The sequence below is a fragment of the Lygodium microphyllum genome, chromosome 13 (genome assembly GCF_053477565.2).
Source record: "Lygodium microphyllum isolate KBCC chromosome 13, Lygodium_microphyllum_v1.1.10, whole genome shotgun sequence".
Lineage (NCBI taxonomy): Eukaryota > Viridiplantae > Streptophyta > Polypodiopsida > Schizaeales > Lygodiaceae > Lygodium > Lygodium microphyllum.
The window spans coordinates 121,711,664-121,726,004 of NC_141147.1; the positions used below are offsets into that span (position 1 = coordinate 121,711,664).

Genomic DNA, 14,341 nt, shown 5'->3' on the forward strand with positions numbered 1-14,341 from the left:
GCAACCCATCTGCTTTATGTTGTGGAAAAACAAAGCCGATCATTTGGGTAAGTGTGGATATCTTGGCAGCATGTTACTTTTCCAAAATGGTTGGGGGTAGTTACTTTGTTTGATGTCAATCTTCATATGATAGCTTTGAGAATGACACTTTTGCAAGCACTATGTGGGTAAAGTCTTTCTTGGATTGATGTTGAAAGTTTATTAAAAATCAAGGAGATTGGTATCTTCCATGGTCGCACGGTTATCAAAGTGTCTTGGTGGCATGTGACGAATTCTACACGGCTTCTTAAAACTTCATAGTCCTTTCTCCTTACTCATTTGATTGCCTCTTGAGAAGAGATTCTTCACTTTATAGTTGGCATCCTCCTGATCTCCAAAAGGATGCTAATTCATTACAAATAGAAATGCTAGCTACTTCTAGGCTACTTGATTGGCCAGATAAAGGATTGTAGTGAGATAAATTTCATTGAATGGCTCGATTAGGGTTGCAAATGGTAAGTGATGCTATCATTCCTAGGCAATCCCCTCTTTGTTCTTTTTGTTGCATACGCCAGTAATTTTGGGTGCCTAGAGGCTATAGGCACATTTGGTCAATCTTGCGGGAGCAGCCTCAATGATATAATGAGTTGCCTGCTTTTCAACCTACTTCCCCTTGGCAAGACTAGATGTTTGTGAAACATGACAACTTTGAGAAGAGGTTGGCTAATCAGATCTACCATAAGAAGGTAGAGAATAAGAGATGGGTTACTGAGAAAGCCAATAAAGTTTGGCGTGCTTAGGATAGCAAAGTGAAGTGGAGGGGCAAATTACTTGAAGTTTGGAGATTCAAGATTTCTTATCAAGGGAAAGTTTTTATATGGAGATTGCTTATTGGAGGTCTCCCCACTGTGGATGTGTTACATGTCTGCAAGATCTCACGTGGTAGATCTCTCTTGTATACTATGTATGATGAGAAACCGATTTGGAGCTTTGCTTCCCATGTGTGGACCTCGATGACTTGGCAACAGGAGATGCCCATCCATTCTTGGGTCTTGGACAAGATGCCTTCTTCATCCTCTTTGCAATTAGATCATCCCTACCTCTTCAATTTTCTTATATGGACAACTCTCTGGCACATTTGGCGCACCTATAATGCCTTCATTTTTTATTTGGCCATCGGGTATCCTTGGTCGTGTGGCCCATGTTCAAGATTATTGTTATGGAAGATCTCTTCCATGGTTTTAATAGACTTGGTCCTCCCTAATGTGGCTACTCCTTGGCTAGATATTGTTCACTCTACTCCTATTGTGCCGCCATCATGATCTTTGTGTCCTAGGTTTTGGTAGCATTTTGGCTTGACTTGTGAATTGTTAGGATTTTTATGGCTGGCCAGAAGGCCTGATGTAAAAAAGTCACTTTTACTTATTTAATTTAAGCTTCTTTATGAATGAGAGAGAGAGAGAGAGAGAGAGAGAGAGAGAGAGAGTATATTAACGTCTCTAAAATGCCAATGTGGCCTATGAGACCAAAGCAATACATACAATGATGGTGTGTTTCTCATCTAGAATGAGAAAAGATGAAAAACATGCCTATAAGACTGAAAAAATGAAATAGTGTCCTATAAAAGGGAAACATGTCAATGATCTAGAAGTGAGAGTAGAAAAAGGAAAACTCTCCATCAATGATATGTTTGTCCTCTAAGGAGGTGTATCTCTGCGTGGATGAGGCGTCTCGGCATCTGTCTCTTGTGGCGCTCAATGATGGCTTTAATTTGTCTGTGGTGTGGATGTCTAAGCCTTCGTCCGGGTGGATGTAGGGGTGGCTGGTTCTCATGCATCTTTTTCCATGCTCTCTTACTGTCTTGCCCCAAGAACATGGAGTACATTTCTGTTTATAGTCTGCTCAGGTATTCCCGCTTCTTTTTGCGTACCAATCGTCTGAAGAGTGTTCGAGCATGCTTATGCGTACATATGCCAAGTGCCATCTCTTGCTGAAAACGTGCTCGTGTCTCTCTGCACTCATCATCATACCAGCCATTCTGTGGGGCATTACCTCGTGGAGATTTATCTGACGGTGTAGTGTGTGGGAAAGCGTAGGCTGCTGAAGTGTGTATTATCTCGGCCAACTGTCCTGTAAACTCATCCAGAGAGGCCTGTGTGTCTAGCTCCCTCAATGCATCTAGCACAGTAGTGCTGTATATGTGTGAGGTCGCTTCCACAAAATCATAGCGTGGTAATTTTGGTATGTGTGGCTGTGCTTCGTATATATGCCCATATTGCATTGTGAAAGCTAGAATAGCATGGTTTGCTGCTAGTCGAATTGGTCTGTCTGAGATTTCAAAGCTTTTTATGTCAGGTAGCAATGGGTGATCCAATCAAATAGTCCACTGTGCTTGACCCTTTCTTGTTATTCCAACATGTGAAACCATTAGATCTTGGCCACTATGGCAGCCCGTTAAGGATGGCCAAACCATGTGCACTTCCCAATGCCAGTAGGTGTGTTCCATATTCTGTTCTCTCTCTATCTTGGGCTGATCTAGCTAATCCCACTTCATCTAATGCAATATCTCTGAACATCTCATCACTAGTGTCAAAGAAAGCAGATTGGTTGCTTCCTGTGCGTGCATTAAAGTCTTGTGCTAGTAGAACATCCCCAATTCTCATGAATCTCATTATGTCCTCATATAGTGGTGTATATGGGGATGCCTCTTTAGGGGCAAACTTAGAGTATGCAGGGGGAAAATAGCATATGGCAATATACATGTCTCGAGTTCTACTTGTACGTAACCTGATCCACATGTATCTTGCCTCTACATCTCTATGTACCACTTGGACTGTATCTCGGAGCTCTTCTCTAAATAGAATTGCCACACCTCCTGATCCCCTCGTCCCTCCAGGCCGCCTAGGCTGAGGGCAATATACACTTTTCCATCTATATCCATATACATCAGGTAGACGACTGTCTTTACATTGATGTGTCTCAGTATACATAGCAATGTCTATCCATTTGAAAGTATCCTCAAAATAACCTGCATCTGTCTTAAGGGAGCCATTGTAATTCCACAGTGTGAACTTTAGGGTCTCATAGGCCGCGCACCGTCATGCTGTCCTTTTCTCTGTGATGATGACTCTTCCATCTCTGTAGACAGCCCATTTACCTGCTTTCCGTGCCTCTAGAACACGTGGCATATTTTCCCTCCTGTGGGCTATCTCGGCTGGGGTGAGGTCTTCATCTAGGTAGATCTTTTCTCCTTTGAGAGCGATCCTCTTGGAGAGGAAGGCTCTCTTCTTTTCCAAGTCTCCAAACTTCAAGATGAGGACTTTTGTTTTTGTGTCAGCTTTCCCGACTCGCCAAGCCCCAATGATGGGTACATCTATAGCCCCAATTTTGGTGGCAAGAGCTGTAGTATCTTCAATTGGGGAGCTTTTCTCATCTAGTCCAACCACTCTTACGTGGAGTACGCGTGCTTGTCTTTTTGCCTCTTCTTCCAAGGTGGCATTCATAACTTCCACTTTGTTGCCATGCATTCCTTTGTTATTTTTTGCCACATCTATCCATTCTGCATTTTCTTTGACAGTATTCTCAACATTCTCCATTTTCTTTTGGGTGCCTTTCACCACACTTGCATAGGTGTGCATATCCTTTTTTAAAACATCCATTTCTTTTTGTAGTTCTGGTGTGATTTGTGGTTCCTTTTGTGCGTCTAGTTTCTTTTTGCATTTCTCTAGTTCTTCTTGCAGATTAGAGATCATTGAGTCTTTCTCTGCCATGTGTGCATCCAATGTTTGTTGCATCTCCTTTTTTAGTTCTTCCATCATTTCAGCTCGAACCCGCTCTTGTATATCCTTTTCCATTTCCTTCCTCATGGTACGCATTTCAGCACGGAGTATGGTCGACATCTCCTCATATAGTGTTTCAACATCTCCTCATATAGTGTTTCAATAATTTTGCGGGATGTCTTCCCATATCTACTTGACCTTGGAGAGACATTCCAATCTCGGGTTTTACGCCCATAGGTTTTGTATCTCGTGTTCTTTGGCAGTGTATGAAACATTGTCTCCATGGTTGGTTTTGTGATTCCTTCATTGTCAGTTTCTTCCATCATGATTATAGTATGTGCTATAGCATAAAACTGTTTACAGTCTGACTAGAGTAGTAAACCAGTAACATAAACTATCACTATAGCATGAACTGTCAGGATATCATAAACTGTCAATGTGACTGCATCATAAGATATGACTGTAGCATGAACTGTCAATGTAGCATAGAACTGTCAATCTCACCTAAACTGTCACTGTAGCATGAAATGTTAATGTGTGTTAGTCTGAAATCATGTAGGTCTCCAGTCTACATAGCACGGCAAGGTTCACATCAGTCTGAGTACATCTGCAATCTCAGTACATTCACAGAGGTCTGCATTCACGTCAGTCTGAGAGAGTCAACAGATTTCTTATACAGTCATAGTCACGACTCAAAACTGTCCCATCAGTCACACTGCGCATCTCTGCAGATACTGTTCACAAGGCCCACCACTGTTTACTGCAGGTACATCCTGTCACTGTTCACTTAGTACTCATTCGTCACTGCTGCCACAGTACATTTGTCACAGTACATTGCTCTGCCAGACACGTATGCTAGTGTCACGTCGGTCTTGTCCGCATCTGGCTCGTCACGCCTGTCACATCAGCATCCGTCCGTTGTGCCCGTCATGCCAGCGTCACACCCGTCACGATCCCATCACGGCCCGTCATGCCAGCATCACGCCTGTCACGATCCCGTCACGCCCATCTCGTCAGCGTCATGCCCGTGTCGCCAGCGTCACGCCCGTCACGCTCGTCTCATACAAGCATCATGCCCGTCGCGCCACAGAGAGAGAGAGAGAGAGAGAGAGAGAGAGAGATGACGAGTGTGAGAGAGAGAGGGTTGCACCTTCCTACCGGCATACGGATGTGATGCCTTTGTCATTTTGTTCCTGCCCTGCGCGCTGCTTGTTTCCCTAGCTCTGACCAGAGCGGGATCTCGTTTTGTCCTGCCCGTCCCGTCACTTCATCTCTTGCCCTTGATGTCCAGATGCCTATCTTGTATGACTTGAGTCATGCCGATGCTATTGTATTGACCGGTACTCTTCAGGGGAGCTTGTACAGCTTGGATGCATATGACAGTTCAGCTCATGATGCTCATGTAGTTGATGTAGATGTTTTGCCTGATACTTACTTGTGGCATGAAAGGTTTGGGCATCTTAACTTTAATGCTATGGTAAGGTTGCCTAAAATGGTTGAAGATATACCACAGATCCAGATTCCTCATAAGCATGTCTGTGAAGCTTGCTTGCTTGGCAAGATGCACCGCTTTGTCATACCTAAGGATGGTAGAGTTGGGGCATCACGCAAGCTATTCTTGATTCACAGTGATGTGTATGGTCCTATGCGGGCTGCTTCAATTGGAGGTTTCTATTATTTTGTGACATTCATTGATGACTTTACCAGGTATACTTGGATCTTTGCATTGAACTCCAAGTCAGAGGCGTTTACCTGCTTCAAGCATTTCATTGCCTTGGCTGAAAATGATTCAGGCTTGAAGATTGCACACTTGAGATCAGACAAAGGTGGTGAACATATGTCAGAGGAATTTAATGCTTACATGAAATCCCATGGTATTCATCATGAGTGTACAGTGCCTTACACTCCTCAGCAGAATGGAGTTGCTGAGAGAAAGAATAGGACAATTATGGAAATGGCCAGGTGTATGCTTAAGGGCAAGAATTTGCCCAATATGTTTTGGCTGGATGCAATGATGTGTGCCAATTATGTGCTCAACAAGAGCCCCACCAAAGCATTGAAAACAATCACACCCTATAAGGGTTGGAAAGGACACAAGCCAACCATTTCTCACATGCGTACTTTTGGGTGTTTGGCCTATGCACATGTGCCTTCACAGAGGCGGACAAAGCTGGATGATAAGGCTATAAAATGTATATTTTTGGGATATAGTGCAGAGAGTAAAGGTTATACTCTTTATGAGCCTTCCACCAAGAGGGTAATTGTCAGTAGAGATGTCATCTTTGATGAGACATCTTCCATGCCCTTGCGGGACTACAAAGTGCAGTCTACACTTGGTGTCTCAGATATTTTTGATACTCTTGTGCCATTGCTTGGATCTGATGCCTCAGATGATGCACCACAGGGTTATGCTCCTCCACCTAATGCTCATTTACAGCCTACTACACAGTCCGGACAGCCACCTGTTTTGACACAGATGCCACGTGCTACTGGGGACACTGTGGAAGAGGCTAGCAAGAATTGGCTGATATTAGACAGCCTAAAAGAGCTCCTCGTTGGCTCTTTGAAACTTTGAAGGACAACAAGTTAGATGGTCCTTTGCAGGCCCGTACGAAAGCTGCAGCCAAAAGAGAGTTGGCAAACTTGGTTGCTCATGCATTGATTGCTATAGCATTTGATGAGGAGCCTGTTTGTCACAAGGATGCCTTCTCAAATGAATTGTGGATGAAAGCCATGCAGGATGAATTGGACTCCATTCATGCAAACAAAACATGGGAGTTATGTTACTTGCTTGCAGGCAAACATGCAGTAGGGACTAAGTGGGTATACAAGGTAAAAAGAAAAGCTAATGGTTCAGTTGACAGGTACAAAGCCCATCTTGTGGCCAAAGGCTATGCTTAGAAGGAGGGCATTGATTATGAAGAGACCTTTGCCCCCACTTCACGCATCACCACCATTAGATGTGTTATTGCCCTGACTGCCCATAATAATTGGGAGGTACATCAGTTGGATATAAAGTCAGCATTTCTCAATGGTCTTTTGGCAGAGGAGGTCTATGTTGCTCAACCTCCAAGCTTTGAGGTTGAAGGGTCTAAATGCAAGGTATGCCGGCTTAAGAAAGCCTTACATGGATTGAAACAGGCACCCAGGGCTTGGTATGACAGGATACACACTCATTTGCTCAGCCTTGGCTTTCAGAATAGTCCTACAGAAGTGACTTTATATATCCGCAAGAGGGGGGCAGATTTGCTGATTTTGATCCTCTATGTGGATGATATGATTCTCACTGGGCCACATCCCGAGAAAATTGCAGATTTCAAGCGGGAATTACAGCAGTCTTTTTCCATGACTGATCTTGGCCAGTTGCACTACTATTTGGGCATTCAATTTGCTCGATCTGAGGGGGGAATTGTGATGTCACAATCGAAGTACATTGGGCAGCTTCTACATAGATTTCAGATGGAGGATTGTAAGCCTGTCTCCACCCCATTAGAGACTGGTTTTCATTTCTCTGCTGAAGATGGCAGTGGTCCATGTGATGCTACCTCCTATCAGCAGGCAGTTAGTTGTTTGCTTTATCTATGTCATACTCGGACAGACTTGCAGTATGTGGTTTCTCAGTTGAGCAGATACATGCACAGTCTCACTCATCACCATTGGCATGCAGTGAAATGTGTCTTCAGGTACATCAAAGGCACGCAATACTCGGGCCTTCTCTACAGGGCTGATACTTCACTTTATCATGCATGGGTTCACTGATAGTGATTGGGCTGGTTGCCAGGATACACACAGATCCCACAGTGGCAATTGTTTTATGCTTGGTTCTTCATGCATCTCATGGTTCAGCAAGAAGCAGGCTACAGTTGCCACATCTAGTTGTGAAGCTGAGTACAGAGCAGCTTTCACAGCTACAGTAGAGTGTGTTTGGCTACTTAAAATTACTTGCAGATCTTCTGGTTGGTCAGACAGCTCCTACCGTCATCCATACTGACAGTCAGAGTGCTGTGGCTATAGCACGAAATCCAGTGTTTCATGCTTGTACAAAGCACATTGAGGTTCATTATCATTATGTCAGAGAGAGATGGTCAGATGGTGACATCAAGTTGTCTTATGTTCCCAATGAGGACAACTTGGCAGATCTATTCACTAAGGCTCTTCCGCGGCCTAAGTTTGAAGCTTTTCGACAAGCTTTACACTTGGTCCCTTTTGTTACGTGATCTGCCTTCTCTATACAGTCATAGGTTGCTATATCCACATTGGATGAATTTGTGCAACCATGACTTAGTCTTTCAGGTATCTTGAGACGTTTCTAGGATACTAGGCTTTATAAACCTTTCCCTCTCCGAAGAAGCTAAGACCTTAAAGGTCTTGTTACCCCTTCCTCGTGGTTAATCCCTTAACGGCTCCTTGCCTCGAAAGAAAGAAGAATATTGAAGCGGTGGTGGAATTCCGAAAAGGAGTGTAAAGCTGCCTTCACGTTCGAAGGATTACAACTGCGATGCTGCCTAAGAAAGTCCAAGGAGTAGCTGCGGGAGGGTCATCTCCCGGTATCCATGTGGATATCTCACCCCAAAACCAGGTTTTTCCTTCTTGGTTTTATATCGGTTTTAATTCAATCATGCTAGATGAATTGTTAGGGATAAGACATATTTTGTCCTAGTTATTTACGATGAAGGAATTTAGTTTCCTTGCACGCTCTGTGAAACAAGGTTGCCCTTTGAGTCCTCTCTTCTTTGCCCTTGCGACTCATCCGGTTCTTTCCATGTTATCTTCCATGGCAGCTTCTACTCAATTGGTTGGATTGTCCCTTCCTTTTGGACAGCACTTCATTACTCAATCTTCGGCTGATGACAGCTTTATGATTCTGTGTGCCGACAAGGACAATCTTTGCGAAGCATTAGATGTTTAGACGCTCTTTGGTCATGCTTCTGGTCTTCATATCAATGCTTTCAAATCGGCCATTCTCAGGAAAGCACCAATAGGTTGTGTTTTTTTTGCAAATAAAGTGTGGCTAATTATATTACTTCAGAAAAAACCTGAATACAAAGAAGTGCTCATGCTCAACAGACCAAGCCTACAGCAAAGCATGTTTGAAAATATATTAGATCCTTATATGATATATTGATGGAGCTTAGGCCAACTCAATTCTTTACATGCATGCTAGAAGTGACAACTATTTTTTCCTGAAATTTTTGTATTCTTGGGCATGTACAAAGTGAAATGTATAGTTGTATCAACCACAAAATCAAAATATGTAGTTTCTTTAGCATTCAAAGCACTAGTTTGGTTGAGACAGTTGATTGGAGATCTCTATATGCACTAGCATGTTGATTTTTATTCTCCAATCGAATGCCTCAACGACAGTAACTATCTTGAAGCACCCTATTTTTATTTCATGATCTACAATGTCCTTTTTACTTCTCTAGACCTATGATACGCTTTAAAAGCCACATGGATACCCATTCTAAAGCACATTGCCTATCACACAGCTGGACAAGTAAAAATTTTGTATAAGCTTGGTTGAGAGCAGAGCTAGGGGCAGCACCTGTATTTACGGAGGCACTCTTTAGGGCAGTGACCTTTTGGCACATGTTGGTTTTCACAGATGGCTATTTGGATGAGCCTACATGGTTTGGATATTGACTGTCTTCCACCTTTGGATTATAGCCTTGACTGCCCTACACTTTCTCTCAGCCGATTAGTGCTGAACCAGGTGATCAGAGCTAATATCTTGAGGATTGAGACAGCAAGGACATGGATTCATCCACCACTCCCTCTAGGATTGAGGATGGAGTTCTACAAGAGTTATTTCTTGTGTCTCTCTAATGATGGTTTCACTATTCGGCCAGCATATATGGACACCCATCTCTCCCATAGTGTACGGGTTGCTATCGGACAGATTCGCACCTCCTCACATAGGCTTCAGGTGGAGACAGGCAGATGGACAAATACCCTAGCAGAGGTAGGACTTGCAAGCTTTGTGGTCGAGAGCCTGAGACGGAGGAGCACTACATATGCAGATGCATAGTATACTATGACATACGAGGATGGTACCGCTGCCTCTTCCGTGATGGATTTGGACCCCTTCGTTGCGTCATGCAATACAAGGACCAGAGATGCTTAAGTTTTTTCCTCCTAGAGCTCGAGAGGCGCCAAACTGCACTACTGTGAGATAGGAGGCCAGCTCATCCAGAAGGACATACACAGAGAGCAGTGACAGACTTCTTCTACAGAGAGTTGACCCTACTGACACTACCAGCCTAGTAGAGAGAGAACCATCCCCCCAGACACCTTACAGACCACGCCATGGAGTCACATTGGATAGAGCCATTTTGCTTCCTCGAGCACGACGACCCCGTCTACCAGGACCACGTCCAAGGAGGCCACACCACAGCCGAATTAGAGCCATTATCACGAGACACCGAAGACTCACCACCAAGCATATCAGTGAAGCAACTAGGGACCACATCATAGCTGAGATCAGCTACAACCCATAGTCTCCACCACACTTTTGTACATGGCTCTATCAAATCTGGTTCTCCTTTGCTTTCCTTTTCTTTTCTATTGATGGAAGAACACTACACATGGTTCAACCCTAGTACAGTCCCATCGTATAGTTATTTTGAGTATATTTTCAGTATTGTTTCATAGGCCACCCACTTATTTGTAATGTTATCTTTACCTTACTGATGAGATGACATTAGACATGGATGTACTCTGGATTTTGTCTCATAGGCCACATTGGCCTTATGTAGGCGTTAATATATCTTTCTTTCTCTAAAGAGTATATATATTAGCTAGAATAGAAGTACAAAAGTCAGGGCACGGTCATTGAAGAGACTACCCAGTGCCAAGAAACTAAATCATCTCTAGTCAAGATATCAACATGCTGAATAAGATCAAGCTACCACTGAAGAAGTCCCCTAAGCTTAGCAACATGATGCTGGATGCCAAAGGCAGCATAAAAAATGAACACATTGTGAGTGACCCAAATATACCAACAACCCCAAAATCTAAGAAGTGAAACTGAATCTTCACATGAGATTGTGCTAGACCGTGGAAGTTAGCCTTGCCAAACCCAATCAAAAGGACCGATCCTAATTCCCACCATAGCATGCCAAATGTTAGAAAGAAGGGCCCATATCTTTCAAGCAAAAGGACATGATACATCTGTAAAGAAAATTTCTATTGGAAATACCCTTGCATTGAAGAGACAATGCAAGGGAAAGACCGCCCACCAACATTCTCCGAATGAATATCTTATGTTTGAATGGCATCTTGTTGATCCATTCCTCTATCACTTTCAATATCCACCAAGTCTTAGATTTGTCCAATCCCCAAAGCACATTGGCTTTGGTGGTCAACCATGAGAAATCTCTAATCATGAGATGATAAATCTAATTAACCGAAGAAGCCTCAAGACTGAAATGCCCTGCACGGCCCTAATTTTGCTAGGGACAATCAAAATCTAGGATAGGAAGGGATTGCTAGTCATGCAAAAGTTTAGAGACCTTGCCCCAAAGATCATGGTAGCCATGAGGGACCCGAAAGACCCGTCTAATGGTGCAAGAAGACAATGGACTTTCAACAAGTCCGTCTCTAGACTTCTGCCTGTCCAAAAACTAGAAATCAAGACAAATTTAAGCTCAAATTAATGGAGCAGGCTTCCAAATAAACTTTCCCTGCACTATTCCAATTTAATTCCACTTTGTTCCTCTCACAAACAAAGGGATTTATTGTGATAGAACTGAGTCTTCACAACAAAATGGTCTAGAAAGTGCACAAGGCTCAGGATATCAGAGAAGGGGGAGAGAAAGCTGCAAATGGCAATACATGCCTTTCTCATTAGAATCCCGTAAAATCACAAGGGAATTGCTTGGCATTTAAAAGCTACTCACTAGGAAAAACTTTCAATGTAACTTGATTCTAAGGTTCAAACTTCCAAATTAATGGAAGTTTCACATTGAACCTAGTTCCTTTTGCCCTGCTCTTGTAGCACATAGCCTATATAGCTATCCAATACATGCCTATTTCCAAACCCTTCACTACAATGCAATGGTCACCGTGCCCAAAGCTAGGGATACTCTAAGATGTGATGCAATGGTCACCATGCCTAGAGCTAGGGGTCCCTTAAATTTCTGCCAGCTTTCTTCTTTTTTAACTCTATGATACTCCATCTACTAAATCAAACAGCTAGTCCTTACACCATTATTAGGCTTATGTTACATCTTTGACTGCTCCTAATTAGCATGCATCCACACACACAAAATTTCTTTATCAACTACCAAAATGAAGGAACTTACCTGAAGTTCTGGAAAAGCATAACTTTTCATGCCTCTATCAGATGATTGAGTATAATTGTTCCAATAACTTTTCAGCCATATGAACCAAAGAAGCAAACCCAGTCCAAGCACAAAAAATGATAGTGGCAAAGCAATATACATTGGCTGAATACTTCTTCCAATGAAAGCTGGAACTCCTGCTCTTGATAGACAAATAAGCTTCTTTAGCATCTCTACCTAGAAAAACTGTTAACTATTTTTTATCAAAACTTATCAAATACCACCTGCTGTAAACTCGCTTGACCAGAATGCACATGTCCATCGTTCAGTAGAATCTGCAGTATGCATGATGAAATTTCAGCATTACAAATATTTCCTACACCTTTTGCAAATAACTTTGTATGAATACTTATCTACAGGCACATATGGAAGATTATAAGGCATAAACAGTAACTGATGTATACTAAAACATGGTACACACTCATCCTGCTGGAGAGAGCCAACCTGCCAGGTTGTACCATCGTGGTCCCATGACCTCTAGTGGTTTTGTGCATGTTGTTGCCATGCCTCATCCTTGTACCAAACAGAGGGTGCTACTATGCCCTAGGGATATGAACTCCCATGGACACCCTCACCAAGAACTACCACCAGCTTGCATGTGTTCCTCTTTCCCTCTTCTCTTGTAGCACCCCATAACTACTTGATGCAAAACCACAGAGATCCAACCTGTCAAGTTGGACACAGAAAGTTGGGGCTATTGGCATAATCAGACTATCCTAAATGCTTTCATCTTTTATCCCATTCCAAAGTGCACCGTGATATGAGTTGTTTGAGATGCCTCCTTCAGTGGTAGTTGAGCACCATCAAGTATGTGGATCTTCTTACCAAAGATGATCTAGCTCCCTAGCATGGTGTGATCTCGAGTCACTTTGTCAACTATTTAGCTCATTGTGCACACACGCACGCACGCACGCGCGCGCCTGTGTGGCCTATGAGACAAAATCCAGAGTACATCCATGTCTAATGTCATCTCATCAGTAACGTAAAGATAGCATTAAAAATAAGTGGGTAGATTTGATAGAACCATGTACAAAAATGTGGTGGAGACTATTGACTATAGCTGATCTCAAGATCTGCACATGATCTCAGCTATGATGCGGTCCCTAGCTGCTTCATTGATATGCTTGGTGGTGAGTCTTCAATGTCTAGTGATAATGGCTTTGATTTGACTGTGGTGCAGCCTCCTCCGATGTGGTCTTGATAAACACGGGGGTTGTGCTCAATGAAGGGAAATGGCTCTATCCAATGTGACTCCACAATGTGGCATGTAAGATGTCAGGTAGGATGGCTTTGTCTCTACTAGGCTAGTAGTGACACTAAAGTCAAGTTTGCGGAAAAAGTCTATCAACTCTTTGTGTGGGTCCCTCTGGATGGGCTGGCCTCCTGTCTCGCATTAGTGCTGTGCGGCGCCTCTGGAGCTCTAGGAGGAAAAGGCCTAGGCATCTCTTCCTTAGGTTGACTATGTGGAGGAGATTTTTGCTGGTCCACATGGTTTCTATGAGGTGCACCATTCTTCTTTGGCATGAGATTTTCTTCTCGCCTAGCAGTCCATCTTCTTTGAGAAACAGTTAGTGCACATTTTTGGTGGCATCCCATGGCAAACTTCCAATGTTTGCTCAAGCAGGCATGTCCAGTATGGGTGGAAGTTGAGCATTGCCCAGCGGTTTACTAGGCCTTTCTTAAGGATGTTATGGCTGCAGTGGGTTGTGGGTTGGTGTCCCCCTAGTGTGAATGCAGCCAACAAGAATCATTTGTGCATGCTATGGGACATGAAAACAAGGATGAAATGCATTTCTGAGGTTGATCTTTCAGCCTTTAATGAGATGCACGGATTGATTAATAAAATAACATTGAAAATGGAGAATGGTTGAGGGTCTTACTGTTGCAAATCAGTGACAATGCTTATCCTTTTACAATTATTTCTTGGGCGCAATAAGATCAAAGACACAAATTAGGGTTATCCATCAAAGCATGAATGAATGGAGCTATGATTGCAATGGGAATGAAATCAATGCTCAAAATTGATTTAAAAGCTTAGATCAATCTAAAGAGGTATTAATCTCTAATCTATGATTCATTGGAAGCCCGAATAAACCATAATCTCCCATCAACAATTGGATAAGCTTGGTTGCACCTCAATTGTAGTGGTATAAGGCCTCTTTGGTTTCGGCTCATGTGGGGTACTTTTGCTAGCCACTGTTCCTCGTATGATCGATTGGGTCACTTTGCAACAGAATGCCC

The 14,341-nt window shown here is 43.1% G+C and overlaps 1 protein-coding gene across 1 annotated transcript in view; it reads right to left on the reverse strand.

Moving 5' to 3' along the window:
- LOC148027143 (uncharacterized) overlaps positions 1–14,341 on the reverse strand; it is a 73,150-nt gene that overhangs the window by 24,359 nt on the left and 34,450 nt on the right. The window contains exons 2-3 of the mRNA XM_087691682.1: positions 12,325–12,375; positions 12,062–12,237 (exon numbers count right to left, since the gene is read on the reverse strand). Coding sequence (XP_087547808.1) covers positions 12,062–12,202 — 141 coding nt within the window. The 5' untranslated portion in view covers positions 12,203–12,237; positions 12,325–12,375. The remainder of the gene's footprint in view (positions 1–12,061; positions 12,238–12,324; positions 12,376–14,341) is intronic.